The sequence below is a fragment of the Sus scrofa genome, chromosome 1 (genome assembly GCF_000003025.6).
Source record: "Sus scrofa isolate TJ Tabasco breed Duroc chromosome 1, Sscrofa11.1, whole genome shotgun sequence".
NCBI classification, from domain to species: Eukaryota; Metazoa; Chordata; class Mammalia; order Artiodactyla; family Suidae; genus Sus; species Sus scrofa.
The window spans coordinates 27,989,888-28,010,018 of NC_010443.5; the positions used below are offsets into that span (position 1 = coordinate 27,989,888).

General features: G+C 40.4%; 2 protein-coding genes across 8 annotated transcripts in view; one reads left to right on the forward strand and one right to left on the reverse strand.

The window, feature by feature from the left end:
- Positions 1-8,974, forward strand: part of MTFR2 (mitochondrial fission regulator 2) — a 92,700-nt gene extending 83,726 nt beyond the window's left edge. The window contains exon 8 of the mRNA XM_013984860.2: positions 3,717-8,974. The gene's annotated coding sequence lies outside the window, so the exon portion shown is untranslated. The remainder of the gene's footprint in view (positions 1-3,716) is intronic.
- The window catches only part of PDE7B (phosphodiesterase 7B), a 467,494-nt gene that overhangs the window by 31,627 nt on the left and 415,736 nt on the right, over positions 1-20,131 (reverse strand). For all 7 annotated transcript variants that reach the window (XM_021087558.1, XM_021087561.1, XM_021087554.1 and 4 more), the window contains 5 exons: positions 18,286-18,437; positions 15,721-15,784; positions 13,224-13,319; positions 10,567-10,667; positions 8,981-9,112 (listed from right to left, as the gene is read on the reverse strand). In XM_021087558.1, the coding sequence (XP_020943217.1) occupies positions 8,981-9,112; positions 10,567-10,667; positions 13,224-13,319; positions 15,721-15,784; positions 18,286-18,437 (545 nt within the window). The remainder of the gene's footprint in view (positions 1-8,980; positions 9,113-10,566; positions 10,668-13,223; positions 13,320-15,720; positions 15,785-18,285; positions 18,438-20,131) is intronic.

Consider the following 20,131-nt stretch of genomic DNA (forward strand, 5'->3'; position numbering starts at 1 on the left):
AAAAAAAAAAGTCAGACCTGGCATCTTATGTTGTGAAATCCTTAGACTTAGGTAAAAGCCAAAGAAATTTAAAAATTACAGCAATGGGCTCTCCCACTATTCACTCACAGATGATCAGGAGCTAGCAAACGACTCCAGAAATAACACGTATCAGATAGCATTGGTCCATTGCGAGAGAAACAAGTAAGAAGATCATTATAAGGAATTTTTCACGATGCTTCTCATTCTTTGTGGTGTGCTCTTGATGTAGAGTACCTACTAAGTGGACCATGGGGGACATGTCTTGACATGGTACTCTTTCTGGTCTGGGTGCTGCTGCCTCTGTCAAATTTTTACGCTGGGACCCTGTGTGTCCTCATTGTGGCCAATATTCCTGATCTCTCAATGTTACTCTGATTCTGCTTTTTTTTTTTTTTCCCCCCTGCATGGGGCCAGTAGCAAAACACATCGATCTATCCATCCAATCACTCAATCCAGCTCACCTCCCATCACCCAACAAATATTAACTGAACACAAGGGTTGTGCCAGATGCTGAAGTACAGCAGCAGATGAGGTAGGTAACTAGGAGCTACGAACTCGGAGGAACGTGGACATCTAGTCAGAAAAGGGCAGTGTAGAGAGAGAAAACACTGACAGAGGAAATGAGAGAGGGCTGTGAAATCATATAGGAGGGACATTGGAAGATGGATTTTTTAAGAAAAAGAAGGCTTTCAGGAGTAAGATCTGCCCAAGTTGAGATCAAAAGAGTGGGAGTTCCTATTGTGGTTCAGTGGTAAGGAACCCGACTAGTATCTATGAGGTTGCAGGTCTGATCCCTGGCTTCGCTCAGTGGGTTAAGGACCCAGCATTGCCGTGAGCTGTGGTGTAGGTTGAAGACCTGGCTTGGATCTGATGTAGCTGTAGCTGTGGTGTAGACTGGCAGCTGTAGCTCTGATTCAACCCCTAGCCTGGGAACTTTCATATGCAGTGGGTGCAGCCCTAAAAAGCGGAAAAAAAAAAAAAAAAAAAGAAAGAAAGAAAAAGGGTGAGAGGATTGGAGAGGAGTCAGAGAGCACAGGTAATACGGAGGGAACTTATTTCATAAAATAGGCAGGAGGAGGGGCATGTGTGTGAAGACCTGGAGCAAGAGGGACATTTTATATCTTCCTTTCCTGTTTATTTTTTTAACTATTAGAAAGGATCACTTCCTAATATACTATATGCTTTATATTTTCCTTCTTTTTTTTTTTTTTTTTGGCTGTGCCTGTGGTGTATGGAAGTTTCTGGGCCAGGGACTGAACCAAACCACAGCAGTGGCAACATGAGTCCTTAACTACTAGGCTACTAGGGAACTCCCTATTTTTTGATTCCCCTAGAAAAAAAAAAGGTATTTGGATTTGTTTTGTTCATCTTGTGTATTGCCAGCATGTGGCATGTATGCTGTGTCTGGGATTCTGAGAGCAGTTCAGACAGGCTGATGCATAAAGCCCAGGAGAGTAATTGTGGGAGCTGGAGCTGGAAAGCGTAGGGAGGGTCAGATCATAATTAGGCTTGTAAACTGGGTGAAGACATTTGGACTCAATCCTGAAGGCAATGGGATTTTAAGCAGGCATCTCAGGGTCACAGTGGAGTTTCAGGGAAACTCACTCTGGCTGCTCAGTGGAGGAAGGGTTGGAGCCAGGCAAGGCTGAGTGTAGACAAGAGGATGAAGATGTCGGTGCCCTGTGCTAGGGAAGGTTAGCAGGCTGCGGGGTACTTGTGTTTCAGAGGGAATGGCTAGATATGTCTTTGTCCTTCCTAATAGGGAGATGGCTCTGCTCCTATGGACTCACCTGGCTTTGACAGCAGCTCAAAGACCACTATCAGCAAAAGGCGGATTGAAAACAGAAGAAAATCATCAGAACTGCTCATGCAGATCTGAACATAGGATGAAATGATACCACTTTCTTTTTCTTTTTTCTTTTTGCTTTTTAGGGCTGTACCTGTGGCATACGGAGGTTCCCAGGTTAGGGGTCAAATCGGAACTGCAGCTGCTGGCCTACACCACAGCCACAGCAATGCAGGATCTGAGCTGTGTCTGTGACATACCCCAGCTCACGACAGTTCCAGAGGCTTAACCCACTGAGGCCAGGGATAGAACCCTCGTCCTCATGGATACCAGTCAGGTTTGTTACCTCTGAGCCATAACGGGAAGTCCAAGATGATACTGCCTGAATATCTGTTGAAATCCCAGCACTGGAATTTCACATTGGGTACCACCTCTGTTGACCTTCAGAAGCAGCAGCTCAGCAATTTCACATCATCCCAATGACAATGTCTCAGTGTCTCAAACTCTTGTAATTTTAAGAATAATCTTCATCATAAAGTTGAAAGAGGAAACATCTACCTTGGTGGCAACAAAAACTATCAGAAGTTATTTTGAACAAAGTAACCCCCTGAAAACCCCTACCGTAAAACTTTTATTTCCCCTTTCATCTGAATAATCAAGTATCATCCACCCTAAGAACAAAATAATCCCTTTGTTCCGAATAACAACACTTTGTTTGGCATTTAATAAACCACCAACACAGGTTTTCAAATTAAATCAAGCGTCTGTTTGTCAAAGGAATCTGGCAGAGCAGATTTTCAATCATACAGAGCAGCTTTAAACTGTTGTTGTCCCCTCCCCCCATTTATCAGACACTTTCTTTGATTAAACTGCTTAGAATGATGTGGATAAACTGAGTCTGGTGTATGCAGACTCAGAGTTAATTATACCCTTCAAACCAGCAGAGGCAGGAAGGAAAACAACAACAGGAACACAGTCTGTGTTTTCGTTTTTAATTGCTCACGAAACCGGGAAGCAAGACTCCAGGAGCTAATGAAGTCACTGAGCTCTTCCCTAACAAGCCCTGTGGTCTCCTTGGTAACACTGCAAGGGCCCCAGCCCAGGAGGTCTCAGAGGAACAGAAGCTCCTTGAGTCTGAAACAAGACCTTGGCTCCTGAAGAAACTATAGCACTGCCATGTTTCCTGCCTGTTGAAAATGTCTTTCCCTTGTTTTTCTACATCTGCCGAAGACACTGCTCTCAGGGCAAGGAGGCCGGATATCATCTGCTGTCTGCAGGGCAGGCCTTGTGTTCAGATCAGGGCCACGGACATACCACATGCCAGTTACCTTACTGTGGACAGCAGAAACTTTACAAAACAGAAAATCGAATTTGAACTTCCTTTTTAAATTTTCACTCTACCTGCCCCCAACACCTTTCCTGCTGCAGAAATTATGAGGTTCTATATAATCTTTGAAGTTGCTTGTTTGAGTAGAGGTCATGGGACCATGAGGAAGGAACATGTCTCCTGGTTCTGTCAGCGTCGTACTTATGGTTCAGGGTCATTAAGAATAAAAAGTGGTTAAAAATGTTGGCCTCTTCTAAGTGCTTGTGATAAACAACTAAGACAAATGATTATAAACTTCTGCAAGACAAGTAGAGAATGTAATAAATATAAATGTTTCACGGAACAACTAATTATTAATGATTTTATTCATTAGGTTGCTCTGTCACTAGTTAATATGGAGTTGGACTTCATCAAAAGGAATTAAATTTAAAATTGAACTGAAAGCAATTTCTTTTGCAACTGTAATAACCAATATCGTGTCTGATTTAATGCTTACTTTGCGAAATGGCCAAGCCCATGTGTTGGATGGAGGGCTGGAGGGTGGAGGGGCAGAACACAAGTTCTCTGTTTTATCTCTCACAGGCTCTCGGTCACCGTCTCAGGCCACCACGGACACCTGGACTGCTTCCAGTCTGATGAGAGAGGTGCCAGGAGGAAATGCCTTTATCTTCTTCATGTTGAACTTGGGTTGGCAGCTTAGCTAGTGAGTCTGGCCCAGACAGCAGACAATGGGAGAGAGCCCTCTGCCCTAGCCTTCACTCCTGCTGCCCTGGCTCTCTCTTTATCTCAGGGAAGAAGCCTAGGCTGGGCCTTATGCAATGATCTTATTTATTAGAACTAAAAGAGCACAGCCAACAAAAGAAGGGAGAGGAAGCCCTCTTCCATTTTATCACATTTATAGTAAATCTGGATTGTACAAAGTCACGCACAGGGTGTTATTCTCAAAGCCACATAATTCCTGGCACACACACACACACACACACACAGCCTCTCGACTGTATTCACATTGACCAAATGTGTATGTGTACACATGAATGAGTTTTATGTATATATACTCACTACATATGTACATATATATGATATGCATATATATTTTTCACTCATTTTCTGCATCTATAACTCATTTCGAAATATGAGTGTAAGTTATGAATCCCCCCTTAGAAAAATGTATATATTTTCATCCTTTGAAAAGCTGCATATAATTTCCTGAATGCTCATTTGTGTCTCATCCAAACAGGCTCTTGGTAGGCTAAAAGGCTGTACTTCCAAAGGTTTTAAAATATGTGTTAGTAGGCTTGCTGAGTTGATATATTATGTAACATGATTTTTTTTTCCTTGAAATTGAAAACCTGAGGAGTTATGCCAGTTCCTCATTGACAATTTGATGCAGAGTGAAGATTTTCTGACCCAGGTCATGTTCTGTACCGCCAACCCACAGTGTCTATAAATGAGAGTATATACGCTTCTTCAAAACATGCCCAGGTCTCTGAGCTGAGAGCAAGGACCGTTCATGGTAAGATGATGCTCGACTCAAGGTCAAAGGGACAGTCCATTTTCAGTTACTCTGGAGTTATGGGTTTCCATCCCCAAGTACACCAGCTTGCGCTGTGCCTGGTGCCCGCTTCTCTCCTCCTACTCAAAATATTGCTTCCACTTCAAGGCCCAGTTTACATCACTCTTCCTCCATGAAGTTTTTATGTTCTTCATTTTTTAAAAATCTCCTAAACCATATGCAGAATCAATTTCTCTTTCCCCCCTCTCTTCCCATCACATTTTGTTTGTAGCTAACTGAGAGGACTTAGCTAAAAGGCTCTCCCACTTTAGGTTACTTGTCTATAATCCTCCAGTCTCCCTCGCTGGCATCAGAGGACCTGGAGGACAGCTCCTAGTTTGCTGCACTTCACTGGTGATCAAGATGATTTTTTTTTTTTTCTTTTTAGGGTTGCACCCGTGGCATATGAAGGTTTCCAGGCTAGGGGTCCAATTGGAGCTACAGCTGCTGGCCTACACCACAGCCACAGCAACGCTGGATCTGAGCCTTGTCTGTGACCTATACCACAGCTCATGGCAATGCCGGATCCTTAACCCCACTGGGTGAGGCCAGGGATTGAACCTGCAACTTCATGGTTCCTAGTCAGATTCATTTTCACTGCGCCAAGATGGGAACTCCAAGATAAATTTTGGAGGCAGTATGTACAGTGCTTTGGGCACTTTGGCTCTGGAGACAGAAGGCTTCCATTCTAATTCAAGGTCTGCCATTAATTAGCTCTTTATTTTCAGGAAAAACACTTGAATTTCCAGTAATAATTTTCCTCTTTCTGGAAAATAGGTATGATGATAGTACCCACCTAACTGGGCTATTGTAAAGATTAAATAATATAATAAATAAAATCATTTAGGTCGGTGTTTGAACCACAGTAAGTGCTGAATAAAGGCTAGCTATATAATTTTATGAACTAAATTTTAAGGGGAATTTTCTTTATCATTTTGGAGTTCCTTCATATAGTTAATAAGCAATGTTATATGGCCAAATGTAAAAGCAATCATATTTTTTTGGACAAAATTAAAATCTCATATTATTCTCAGATCCTCTTAACATTTTTTTTTCTCTTTTGGCTGCCCCATATCATTATGGAGTTCCCAGGCCAGGGGTCAGATCCAAGTGGCAATTGTGACCAGAGCTGAAGCCCGCAGGGATTGTGAACCTGCGTCCCAGCTCTTCCAAAATGCCACTGATCCCATGGCACCACAATTTTTACCTTCAATGCATAAAGTCCATATGTGGCTGATAAAAGTTCCATCTTTTATCCTAGCCAGCTCTAAGATATTGGAAGTGTCTTTATGATACTAAATGATACTGGTTTGCCTTCAACACTGTCCCTAAAACTAAAGACATGGGTCTCTAGCTTCCAAGAGAGCCAAAGACCATTCGAGAAGGGGGCTGATGAAGACAGTGTCTTGAATGTGGTTTTTGAGTCCTGTATCTCAACTTCTTTCTAGTCGTTATCAAAAGGATCTCTTTTTTGTCCCATTGAGTATCAGGTCAGAGAGTTCAGATAGATAAACTGACTGCTAGAAAAAAAATAGTTGACTTTATCATTGTAATATCTTTGGATACAAAAGAACAGCGTAGGTGTTAACTCTTCAGAGGCTTTAAAAAAAGTTCTATGTATGTAAACATACGTAAATATGTATATCTTTGACAAATTCCTCAAAACTTTTTCAAACTGAGATTAAGTTTTCTTGGATTTTGCACATTTTAAGCATCTGAGTTTGAACAAATGTCTGATGGCAGGGATTATATTTATTTATTTTTGTATCCATAGATCCTAGTATACCATTTGATACATACAACAAAAGTTGCTATTAAAAATGTAAGACTGCATGTTGTGTTGAAAAGGCTGCTGAGTTTAGTTGTAATGTTTATTTTAACAAAGAGATTAAAATAAATATTATTAAAAGTATCTGCACTTCAAAAATTTGAGTAGGAATCCATTTTTGGGGAGAACATTTTTAGTATGTGAATAAGATAGATTAGTGTATCTTTCTTGTGAGAATCAATTTCTGTTCAGTGAGTAGTTAATTCTTCATTACTGATAAAAATTCTTCATTTATTTTCTTGTTTTTCCATCTCTAACATCTGGCATATTTCCTTCTGACTTCTTGTATAAATGTGCATTCATTACGTGTTTCATACATACCACACGTCAAAGTGCAGTTTGCACCCTCATTTTTATGTACAAATCAGTCAGTAATGGTAGATACTCTAAAACTCCAGTGATGTGATTTATTTGATGATGAGAAATTATAATTTGGCAAGTGTCTACATTATATGGGAGCAGATCAAGTGGCTTGATTTCCTTTGTCTAATTAAAGACATTTGAAACATCAGAACTGAAAATATGATGATAGGAAGAGAAGATCTATTTGGGGGCTCTCAGTTCAGTCATTCATTTTTTTCCCCCAGTCAAATGTTTATGTCTTTCCCAAGCAATATATGTAGCTTCTGAGATGGTATAGAAAGTTTAGTTTTTAAAAATTTATTTTATTTGATTTTTATTATAGTTGATTTTACAGTGTTGTGTCAATTTCTGCTGCACAGTAGAGTGACTCAGTCATACTTATATACACATTCTTTTTCTCATACTGTCTTCCATTATGTTCTGTCCCAAGAGACTGGATATAGTTCCCTGTGCTGTATAGCAGGAGCTTATCCATTCTAAATATTAATGGTTTCCACCTAGGTTTTAGTTTTTATTTTCTTAGTTTAGTTTTTTTAGCTCATCTTCAAAAGGTTTTCTAAATTCTATCATCCTGTCCTCTTTTTTTGGTCATTTCTAACCTAGCTCCAGGTGCTGGCTGACAGCCCAAGAGAGCCCAGTGTTGCAGTATGTACAGGTGGATCCATAAACCTTGGAATGCCACCTCCTACCTGGACCAAAAGCTAATCAACTGGATGGAAAAGGATTTTTTTTTTTTTTTTTTTTGTCTTTTTGCCTTTTCTAAGGCCACTCCCACGGCATATGGAGGTTCCCAGGCGAGGGGTCTAATCAGAGCTGAAGCCTCCGGCCTACACCATAGCCACAGCAACATGGGATCTGAGCCGTGTCTGCGGCGTACACCACAGCTCACAACAACACCGGATCTTAACCCACTGAGCAAGGCCAGGGATCGAACCCGCAACCTCGTGATTCCTAGTTGGATTTGTTAACCACTGCTCCACGACAGGAACTCTGGAAAAGGATTTTAAAAAAATGTTCCAGTTGTGCTTTATTGGAAATAAATGCACCCTCAAGCTGCAACATCTTGTATAATGCAACTGTTTTTTGGGAGTCCTTTTTTTATTTTTTAAATTTCATTTCATTTTTTATTAAAGGATAGTTGATTTACCATGTTCCTTCAGTTTCTGCTGTACAGTAAAGTGACCCAGCCACACATACTCATACCCATACATTCTTTTTTTTTTTTTTCTTACTATCTTCCATCATATTCCAACCCAAGAGACCGGCCACAGTTCCCTGTGCTGAACAGTAGGATTTCATTATTTATAAGAATCCTTTAGAAAATCGTCTAGCACTCAATTTTTTCAAAAGATGTACCAAAATGGAGACTAATGATTCCCTTTATGCAGTGATTTTGTTAATGACAACACACATCTCCAAAAAACCATGTTGAAAATTCTGGGAATAATTCATTTATGATACAGGGTTTAATATCTGAAGCAATATCATAGACAAGAATTCTTTAGGCCAGCCTACTCCTGCTGCTGAGCTATTTTATAACAACGAAGTATGCCTGATATCTTTGATAACATATCTTCTAACTCAGAGGCCAATAAAGTTCAGAAATAGCCTATTAAATATAGCCAATATTTTATAACTATAAAGTATAATATCTAAAAATTTTGTCACTATAATGTACTCCTGAAATGAATCTAATATTGTAAATCAACTATACTTCAATTAAAAAATACGATTAAAAAAAAAATGGCCCTAGAGTTGTAAATCTGAATTAGGATGGCACCTGGGAAGGATCATTTATAGAAGTTTTACAAGGACTGGCTTCAACTGGCCATCGTATGGTGGAGACAGATAGTCCCAGACCATGAGCAGGTGGGCTCAGGGTTCCTGTTTTGACTTAGGACCTTTGCAAACCCTTTTGGAGCAAACTAAATTCCTTGGCAATCCTTGTAAACCGATTTAATCTTCCTGGGGGAATATTTCAAACCTATGCTCTTGGCTGTGGTCATCATGGAGGCTGGCCCTCAATGAGCGTTCTTTCCCAGAGTGAGATTCATCACTGGGCCTAAAGCAGTTAACCATATTGTACCATGCTGGCTCCCTTACCTGATAGAGGTTGGCGAGGTGGTGGTTCGTTTTAATCAAAAATGGCTGGTTCACCCCTGGGTGATCAACATCGTGGGCTGCCGCAGCCAGCAGGCCAAGCATGATGTCCAGAGGTGTGAGGAAGCTGGCAAGCTGTTAAAAAAAAAAAAAAAAAAAAAAATCAAATTGGGAGACGGATTGGTGGGTTTCCAAAAATAGGTCCGTATTTGTTTTGGCTAAATCACACTGAATGAATCATTGTAGTATTGTTCAGGCCTGTCATCCAGACCTTAACCCTTTGAAGCTGTCAATGAGGTAAGAGTCCTGTGGAATCGCAGGAAAAAAGAAAGGCCTCTGAGGAAAAGCAATTATGAAATTCAAATTGTGCAGCTCCTTCAGGCGCCCTCCCTTTCCTCTGCTACTCTGTCTTGTTTTGTTGTTACAGTAGCATTGTCTGTTGGCAACACTGCTGTGTGGTGGGTGGGGAGAAGACAGAGCCTCGAATCTGCCTTGTGCCTAGGGAAGCAGTAGATGAAGGAAGAGGCTGATGCCAAAGTGATGCACACTTGAAAAAAAAAAATCACTTGCGTGTTTCAACCATCCAATATATCACTGCCATGTCTTCGAAAAGGCAATCAAGAGTGGGCTGGAACTGCAAAATTTGCATATTTCTTCAACATATAATAAATAGTGGGGGAATGTGCGAGAATCTTTTTTTTTTTTTTGGTTAGCTAGGAAAACACACAGGAAAATGGAATTTAGTACTAACATTAAATATACAACTGTGCGACATATTACAATTTTCAGATTACTAGGGATTAAATAACAAAACCTTTAATATCTCTGGGATATTTTATAAGGATGAGGCATACCCAGTTTTGTCTTGGGAATGGCTGTCTGGCATCTGTGTATTTAGTGGTTGATGTTAAAACTGATTGAACTAAACAGAGTCTTGGACTGAGATACCATTTTCCAAAAACCCTAAGAAAACTCATCCTGTATGTTATACCAGCTAGGTTTTACACAGCTAAGAAATGCCTAGATTTTGAGTAACGAGCATTAGTATCACGTTTTAAATTTTGGATTAATTTATTACATCTGGGCATATTTTCTAGGAGATCTTTGATCTTCACAAGTTTTCTTGGGCCTGAATCAGGACGCCCCACTGCCTCAGTGGGAAATGGAGCTTCAGTCTTGAGGAGTTTTAATTCTATTTGTTGCTAAGAAACCATGAGGTGAGATTGCACCCAGAAAAGTTCAGTGTTGGTACTGATTGTGGCAGAAGAAGTTCAAGGCAAAAAACAGCTGACTTCTGGGACTGCTGAAGACAACTAAGATGTAGACTTGTCATACAGATGGTTGTTTTTGTCCTAATGAGCCTTGAAAACATACAAATTGTGAAAGGGAACCTCTGAAAATTTACATCCTCTTTCATGACTATTACATAGTCTTTAGAGTTGATACTGAAACCTTAATATAAAGAATTTGTAGTCATACTGTAAATGGCCCATAACTCAGTTGCTCTGATATACTGGGTAATTTGGGACCTGGTAGGCAGTTTACTTGGCATTTCCAGATGGCTGAGGAGGCAGGGGAGCTTGCCTTACCTTTGGCTCCTTTAGGTAGCAGTGCATGGCCTGGGTGACATCAGCTGCGTGAACAGCGTTGTGATATGGGTTTTGGCTGTGGTAATCCTCTTGAACCATGACTAGGAGGTAAACAGATAACTCAATCAGCTAAAAAGAAACCGGAAAGGACACACAAGCTCCAACTTATTGAGGATCCCTTTTGCTTAAAAATAGCAGTGTCTCCAAAATGTGCTTTAAACATGGTGGTTCTATTGGGTGGATTTTAGTGGAGAGGCAAGGGAGGGCAGAGGGGAAAAAGGCTAAAAGGATTTGTGAGCCTTTGGGATTCCTTACCACCTTCACAAATCACCCCTTTCTGGCATTGATGAAGACTCTCATTCATCGGAAAATAAATATGTAGGAAAAGGACAACCTTATTTCGCAGTATAGTCTAATTATTTAAGTTTGCTGCCATTTATGAATAATATGCCATAAGAGAGATTTCCTTTTAAAAAGCCCTAGGAGGAGTTCCCTTCATGGTGCATCGGTTAATGAACCCAACCAGGATCCATGAGGATACAGGTTTGATCCCTGGCCTTGCTCAGTGGGTTAAGGATCTGGCGTTGCCATGAGCTGTGGTGTAGGTCGAAGATGTGGCTTGGATCTCATGTTGCTGTGGCTGTGGTGCAGCCTGGCAGCTGTAGCTCCGATTCAACCCCTAGCCTGGGAACCTCCATACGCCATATGCTGTGAGTGCAGCCCTAAAATTAAAAAAAAAAAAAAAATAGAAGAGCCCCAGGAGCCTCAGATTACTCTCAGCCAAAGATTAGCTTAGCTTATTCCTTAAATAACACATACTGACTGGAGCAAATCTGGGGGTTCTTCAGGTAGAAATTCATTGATCCAACTGAAAAATCCTTGGATTTATTTCTACTTTATTCAGATTAGATGAGCACATTTCATGCCCTTCCAATCTAAGGACCAGAGTGCTCTTGGAACCAAGTAGAGACATAAGGAAGGCAATTTGGGTTTGCTATTTACAGAAGCCACTTACCTGCTTCAGCTAATAACCAAGGCAATGCCTGTGATGCAGTCAAGTCAGTGTGTACAGAATGGCCTGATTTTCAAGTGTGGCCACATTCTCTCAGTCCATGCTATGACTGGTTCTGGACTTCAGCGCTATTTCTGTCATTGAGTCTTTGCCTTTTTCACCTGTACTCTGGGTGCATACCCATGTCCAAAGTATCTGTGTTCGCCCTCTTTATTTTTATTTATTTATTTATTTATTTATTTTTAGGGCTGCATCTGAGGCATATGAAAGTTCCTCAGCTAGGGGCCAAATCGGAGCTGCCAGCTGCCAGCCTATGCCACAGCCAGAGCAACATGGGATCTGAGTCACCTCTGTGACCTACACCACAGCTCATGGCAACACTGGATCCTTAACTCACTGAGGGAGGTCAAGGATCAAACCCGCATCCTCATGGATGCTAGTTGGGTTCATTACCACTGAGCCACAATGGGAACTCCCTTCTCCCTCTTCCCTTCCTTCTTCCTCTTTAGACAAATCAAAATCATTTGGCCACTATTTTGCTCAATCTACCTAAACACAATTAGCTTGAGGTTATTTATCTTTCTGGAATGAGCCATGCTCTGGCTGGTTTCCAATATTTCTGTTGTGCCATAGGTACCTCTTATTTGGCAGATTTATTTTACAATTATATGTAAACCTAGCTCTATATTTATCTGTATTGGGCAAGGTAATTAACCAAAATTTTCCTCTGTGTTTCCTTTTCTATAAAATGGGGATACCAATAGCTCTGATTTCAAAGGAATGCTGTAAGGATTGAATGTGTTCATATATGCAAGTTCTTAGAAGCGTTCCCAGCATATATAAACACCATATAAGCCTGGTTGTTGCTATTCTCACTGCCACCATTATTTTATTGATGCAACAAGTCTACTTCCAAACACAAAGCTGTGCCATGGGGCAAGTCAAAGAAGCCAGGGGCATGCTAAAAGGCAGAGGGAAGTTATTTGGTGATTAAAAATGTGACCTGGATAATTCATTGGAAGATAAATAAGAATATGCATAAAGTCAAATAAAAATTGGGGATTTTTTTAATAAAGAGGATGGTGGAGTTGAGTGGAAAGATTGTGGCCTTTCAAATCGGACAGCCCTGGGCTGGACTGAGACCCTACCAAATATGAGTTGTTGACCTTGAAGGAGTTACAAAACCTCTTTGTACTTCTCCTTAATCGTGGGCCAAATGGTGATAATGCTCAACTTTCAAGGTTGTTAGATATACCAGAAGCACTCTGCATACAGTGGGTGACACACATGGTAGTTCTTATCATTAAAAAAAAGCCTTTTGAATCTTTCAACAAGTCATGTCCAGAGTGGCATTATTTGAGGAGTACTTTGCTGGGGGTTTGTGGATATGTGAGCAGATCAGTAACTTCTCTGACAAACTGCCTGCCCTTGATGGTGGTCTTTATATCATAAGCATAACTAATCAAGAAAATAATTTTTCAGTGGTTTAAAGAAGTCAATTATACTTTAAAGTTAAATGAGATAACTTAAGGTTAATTGGAGGTCTTCATCCACCATGTTATGGTTCTTGTCACTTTATATTAAAGAATATTGTAGACAGTCATGATTCATGGCAAAGAGGGTAGAAACGTGGGAAAAAACTTACCTAAAAATCGGTGTAAGGTCACCATATCTAACTTGAAATGGTGAATGAGTCCATGGGTGTTGAAGAGGTGGCACAGCAGTGTTACCAGGCTGTTTCCTATAGGAAAACAGTTACCCGTTTTATTTCATTTTCATCACCATTAAAATAGCAAGACTGACAATAGAATCTGTAATGAAAGTTCTCTGGTAGGATCATTTCTTTTCTCATTTAGATTTGAAATTATTCAAGTACGAAGGATACTATTACCATGTTCTGGTCCCAGGTTTTCTTTTATTGTACTGGTAAGATTAGCTCAGATTATTTCTACTCATATCAAAGGCAATCAAAGCATTAAGAGTTAGAAGTCTGTCTGTTGCCATACCAGGGACACATACGTGTGTGAGTGTGTGTGTGTTTGGGTATTTTTTTAGAGACACAGTTTAATGGTCATTTGAAGTGTCTCAAGTTGCTCGCAACTGACTCTCGCATTTACAGGTGTAACTAAGCCACCATATTGCCTATTCATTCAAAAATCATCCAAGATGAGATCTGACCATGAGCTATTCTGTACTTCAAGCAAGCAGAGATACAAACTATACTAACTTGTAAGCGTTCAAGAAATATTGTTTATTAAAGAATAATGACTTTGAATTTCAAAAGCCTTATAGAGTTTATGAAAGACTTTGAAATGGACTGAGACGATAGATGTCTTAAATGGAAAACTAGGTTGTTGCCTGGGCACACTCATCCAGGGTCCCTGATTCTACGTGTTTCTGCAGCTTTCATCATCTCTGAGCTACTTCACAACCATCAAACTTGTAGACAACTGATAGCCCTACACATGCAAATGAAATCAGTCAGGTGGAAATACAATTGATTTCCTCCTCCCAGTTTCCCAGCTATTGAGAAATTCATTTCAGGCATTTTTACTGCTTATATATGTGTGGCTCTTTGAATTTTCCTTTGAGCTAGCTGTAACATTTTACTGGGTCTCATTAACTGAGTTAAATAAAACTAGTGATGTGTTCATTTCAGGTTTTTATGAAAGTCATGACGATTCTCTCCTTTTAACAAATATCATTAAACAAATTTTTTCCTTTTAACAAATATCATTAAACAAATTCTTTTTTTTTTTTTTTTTTTTTTGGCTTTTTTAGGGCCACACCTGCGGCATATGGAGGTCTCCACACTAGAGGTCTAATCAGAGCTACAGCTGGCGGCCTACACCACAGCCACAGCAACGCGGGATCCTTAACCCACTGAGCAAGTGCAGGGATCAAACCTACAACCTCATGGTTCCTAGTGGGATTTGTTTCTGCTGCACCGCCACAGGAACTCCTAAACAAATTCTTTTGTTCCTGGTTAATTGCATTTACTGGTCCCCATCTCTCAACTGATCTGAGGAAAGTGAGATACAAGATTATGAAATACATCCCTATTTGATCTCATTAGCCTCCTACAGCAAAAAACTTAGTTTCATGGCCTTAGGCTATCTCTCTCTCCACTATGTGCTGTTTGTCAAGTAACAGAACGGTGATGACTGAAAGCAGAAGCCTTTAGTGATGGGACATCTGATGGTGAGCATTAAATGTGATGGCTTTCATTGGATCCCTATTATTGGCATTTGTTTAATGGGAAGATGAAAATATAATAGGCTTTCATACTTTCTTAGGGAGCACAAAACTATATTATGTTTTATAGGCACAAAACTTTAAAAAGTGAACCATTAAGACTATCTACTTTCCCCCTCAGCTCCAGCCTATTTTTTTTTTTTTTTTTTTTTGCCTTTTTATCCTTTTAGGGCTGCACCCACGGCACATGGAGGTTCCCAGGCTAAGAGTCAAATGGAGCTGTAGCCGCCAGCCTATGCCAGAGCCACAGCAACGTGGGATCCAAGCCACCTCTTGGAGCTACACTACAGCTCATGGCAATGCCAGGTCCTTAACCCACTGAGTGAGGCCAGGGATTGAACCCACAACCTCATGGATGCTAGTCGGGCTCATTAACCGCTGAACCACGATGGGAACTCCCTCCAGCCTAATTTTTATACCCTGTCTTCAGCAATTGCTTTCTTCTGAGGATGCCAAACATATCTGAACAATACCTGCAATGGGACAGACTTGCTCACTTAATGAAAGTACACAACCACTGGCCTGGTAAGGTTCAGGATTGATCAGATGTACTTTTACGTTTCTAGTTTCCATTGACTAACGGTGAATTCCCTCCCACTGCATGTGGCCAAAGTATTCTGCGAGGAAAGAATCTAATCTGTGGTTTCTCAATTCCTTTGGAATTATCAAGACCGAAGGAAACTAAGATTCAAAGTCCAAATTCAACGCTTTTTTTTCATCTGAACTAATTTTTCCTTGCCCTTGTCCCTCTTGAGTTGCTGCAGATTTATGAACGTGGGAAAAGAGAGAAAAAAGAATAACAGTGTTTAAAAATAAATTTTGTTTTTCACAAAATTAATCCCACTTTATGGTGTGTATTTTAGTGAGAATTTTTTTGGCTGACTTACCATTTGTCAAGCGATCAAATAAGAAAATGTCAAAATCCCACATTCCCACTTTGGAGAGCATATGCTGAAAAGGCAAACAAAAACAGCACTCACATGAATTGCATCGGAGCCTCAAACATTTACTTTGAGACATAGTGCATTAAACAATTACACAGTTAATACTGGAGCATATTACTATTGTGTACAACTGCTTCGTAGTAAAACAAATCTTTCCGTACTCGTGGTAACAATGGTGTGAAAGGGTCAGGCTCCGGAATTGGATGGCCACCTCTTATGTTGACCACAGTTCTTACGGCGGTGGAACCTTGGACAAGTTCCTTAATGTCTATGTACTTCAGTTTCCAAATTTCAAAAATGTAGCTGATAATACTATTGCTTCGGAGGGCGATTGTGGAGATTAAATAAGGTAATATTAGCAGAGCGCTTTGAGCAGTGGACGTACATAGTAAGCACACATGAGAGCTGTTGAAATTGTAGTTCTGTAAGTTTCTACGTCACCAACTACTACGCACTTAAGGGAGGAGGTCTGCAGTAAACTTAAAAAAAAAAGAAACCTAGATGATTGATGAGTGCATTATTCTGGTCAATGTGGACTAAATGTGAAATTAACCACTGTGACAGGAAGCTGAAGAGTGGGTAGTTGAAAATATTGAGTCATTGGAAATTCTACTGTCCAACAGACCTATTACTGTTTTATTTTTCTTTTTAAAAATACCCCTTGCTCAGAATTAGATGGGGGGTGTTAACTCTCAGACACAAAGTTGCAGTGCTGATTCTAGCTCACTGTAGCTCCTGTGACTTGGTGTCCTTTCTTCCCATAGGCACTGGTCCTGGTAAGGACCAGCTCACTCTCTGCCACTTTCCCTTGAATGGCCTCCCCGTGTCTTACCACATATCGTGGCACACAAAGACCTTCACAACAGCACCACAGAAAGGAAGGGACAGTTGGTTTTGGGTGAGATCTAGTTTGAGTGAGCTCTTTATCCAAGTTGCACAATTCTAAATACAGAGCCAAAGTGTGATATCTGATATCCAGACATCTGATATCCTGACTTCTGGACTGTTCTTTCTACATGTCAATGTTGTCTTTCTTGAGAGTGGCTGTTGAGAGAGGAGGCATCTCTGAGAATGTTGTGTCATGGATACACCTCTCACCAAATGAAACAACTAACCAATCAACCAACCATTCATTCAATCTCAGGCCTTGGGCTGTTAGAAGAGTGATATTTGATTTCTTTCCATAGACCTCATGTTGGGAATTAATTCTTCTGACACTGCTTACTGCTAATTTCTTTTTTCTTTTTTTTTTTGCCTTTCTAGGGCTGCTCCCGTGGCATATGGAGGTTCCCAGGCTAGGGGTCCAATCGAAGCTGTAGCTGCCAGCTGACACCACAGCCACAGTAATGTAGGATCCGAGCCGCGTCTGCGACCTACACCACAGCTCATGGCAACGCAGATCCTTAACCCACTGAGCAAGGCCAGGGATTGAACCTGCAACCTCATGGCTCCTAGTCGGAGTCGCTAACCACAGAGCCACAATGGGAACTCCTGCTCATTTCTTAATAGTATATGCCATTGGAATGTATTTCTTTTTTTTTTTTTTTTGTCTTTTTGCTATTTCTTTGGGCCGCTCCCGCGGCACATGGAGGTTCCCAGGCTAGGGGTCAAATCGGAGCTGTAGCCGCTGGCCTACGCAAGAGCCACAGCAACGCGGGATCTGAGCCGTGTCTGCAACCTACACCACAGCTCACGGCAACGCCGGATCGTTAACCCACTGAGCAAGGGCAGGGACCGAACCTGCAACCTCATGGTTCCTAGTCTGATTCGTTAACCACTGCACCACGACGGGAACTCCTGGAATGTATTTCTTAATAGTACATAGATGCATAATATTCCTTAGCATGTGAACTATAAGATATTATCTTTGACTTCTGTTTAAACTGAGGCAGTTTATTCTTGAAATTTAAATTCCTTTGGGAGTTTGGGCTAGAAATAACCTGTGAACTTCTCTTAGCTTGTCACACCTTAGATTTCTACCCTCTGTTGGATCAATACATTGCAGCAGTAATTGTAAAATTAGTAAACATTATTTGGATGAATTAAAAATTATAAAAAACCCCCCAATGCACTATATTGATAGTCTGAAGTGAAATTAAGAGTTGGTAATTACTGGGTTAATTTCAGAGTAGCTACAATGGTGAGGTAATTCAAAGTGTTAAAAAAAATGTAATTATTCCTTCATTGGAAATAGATCAGTCCAAAATATTGTTTCACTTAGTGGTGTAGAAATATATCGTGCACATGTATAAAAATGAAAATAGCTAGCATGTGCTGTTTTAAGTGTGTAAGCATGTTAAGTGTATCAGCATGCTTTTCCTTATATAATTCCTGCACTACCTCTATGGGGTGAGTGTTTCTATTAATTTCACTTTATATTTAAGGGAAAAGTCCAGATGTGTTGAAGTCAGAGGCACAGAGCTCCTCAGTGGTAGAAAGAGGACTTGAACCCAGGTGCTCTCAGCACCCTTGGCTGGGTGCGAGGTGACAGAGGGGCAACCAGCTCACCCTTGCTTGTCCAAGGTAGTCTTCATCCAGCAGGTGGAGGGGGGCTTGTGGGATAATTCCACGAAGCAGCCTTGATGCATGGAAGTATCTCTGAAAGCTTAACAGTCTTTTCACCTTTTTCTTGGTGCCAATTTCCCCTGAGTGTGTTGTATCTGTGGAAAATAATCAAATTCAGAAGTTATATATTTAAAAAGCCCAATTTTTCTCCACTCTGTAAAAATACAATATACTATAAAGGAGAGAAATGTAAAAGATGCTCTCAATTTTTTTTTTTTTAATGGTCATACCCACAGTATATGGAAGTTCCTGGGCCAGAGATTGAATGTGAGCTGCAGCTGCCTGCAACGCCAGATCCTTTAACCCACTGTGCCTGGCAGGGGTTTGAACCCGCACCTCTACAGTGACCCAAGTGCTGCAGTCAGATTCTTAACCCACTGCACCACAGTGGGAATTTCTCAATACTTTCTCAAATACAGATCATTTAGGCCTGCACTTGGAATTCTTCCAGAACAAAAATATTTCTTATATGTTAACTTTCATTAAAATGTTGAGATATATGTGTAACTGGGTCACTTTGCTGTACAGCAGAAATTGACAGATCATTGTAAATCAACTATAATAAAAATTTTTTTAAAATGCTGAGATAGTTCTGACTATAATTTTGGAAGACATGAAATATACAAATTAAAGACTGGTCAGTCTAGTGAGTGAGTTCACTACTTCTGCATGCACTTAAGGAATAGTTATGCTTTTTTTCTGCTATACTGGAACTGAAGTTCCAAAATTTAGACCATGGTATCTTCCTACACTTTCCCTGGTCTGATGATATCATTCACCTGAATTAGAAGAGTTGAGAACACACGAGCTTAGACATGAGGAAATGTTTCTTAAGGTCCCAAGAACATCGGCAGCAAAGGAATTAAAAATCTCAGCACAAAAGTGACCTAGATTCTGGTGACATGAAGCAGAGAGGGTGTTTATTTTCTAATGGAGTATATTCTCTTTCACTGGAGGCCGTAAAAATCCGATCCTGTCAGTAGAGATATTTTAATACTCCTATCACATGTGCCTTTGAAAACTTGACTGTTGACATCATGGTCATTGTCCAGAAATACCCCAAGCACATTATTTGAATGTCTGTCAAGGTATGTCTTATCTCAGCTGAAATTCTATGACTCACTCAGCCCCATGAGTGACGTCTGCTGCCAATTTTGGATTTGGAGTCAGTTGAACAGTTCTAGTAGGAATATGCACAGTTCATATATTAAGAAATTTGGTTTCTCTCATGCTGCCTCCCATCTTCCTCTTTCCTCTAGAAAATCAAAATCACAATGGATTTTAGAAGCAGAGGAATCAATGTGGCAACCTTCTTAGCAAGGTGGCACTCCTCAGTGGCAGGGCATGACCCAAATCAGTTCTTTATTTAGGTTGTTTTATGCATCTAAGATTTAATCAGGGCAGACAAACCCTACCACTTTCTGAAAATGCCACCTGATTGAATTTCTTTTTATTTTAAAATGGTTCTAGAGTTCATGTGTGGAATTATGTAAACAAGAACACAAAGAGATAAGAGGAGTAAACTGAAGTTGGGTGCTTAGGTGAACATCAGTATTAAAAATGGTATATGATATGTGGACTCAATCCTACTGATGGGTTCTCTCATATTCTATGTTTATCAAGTCAAAGTACAGGATGAAATGACCTATTCCTTTAAAATAATGTTTTGAGTGTTCCTAAGAGACAGGCATGTTCTAGATGCTTGGTGAGATCCTTCAGTTCTAGATCCTCCAATGAGCAAAACAAAGATCCTTGTCTTCAAGAAGTTTGCACTGCAGCATAGATAGAA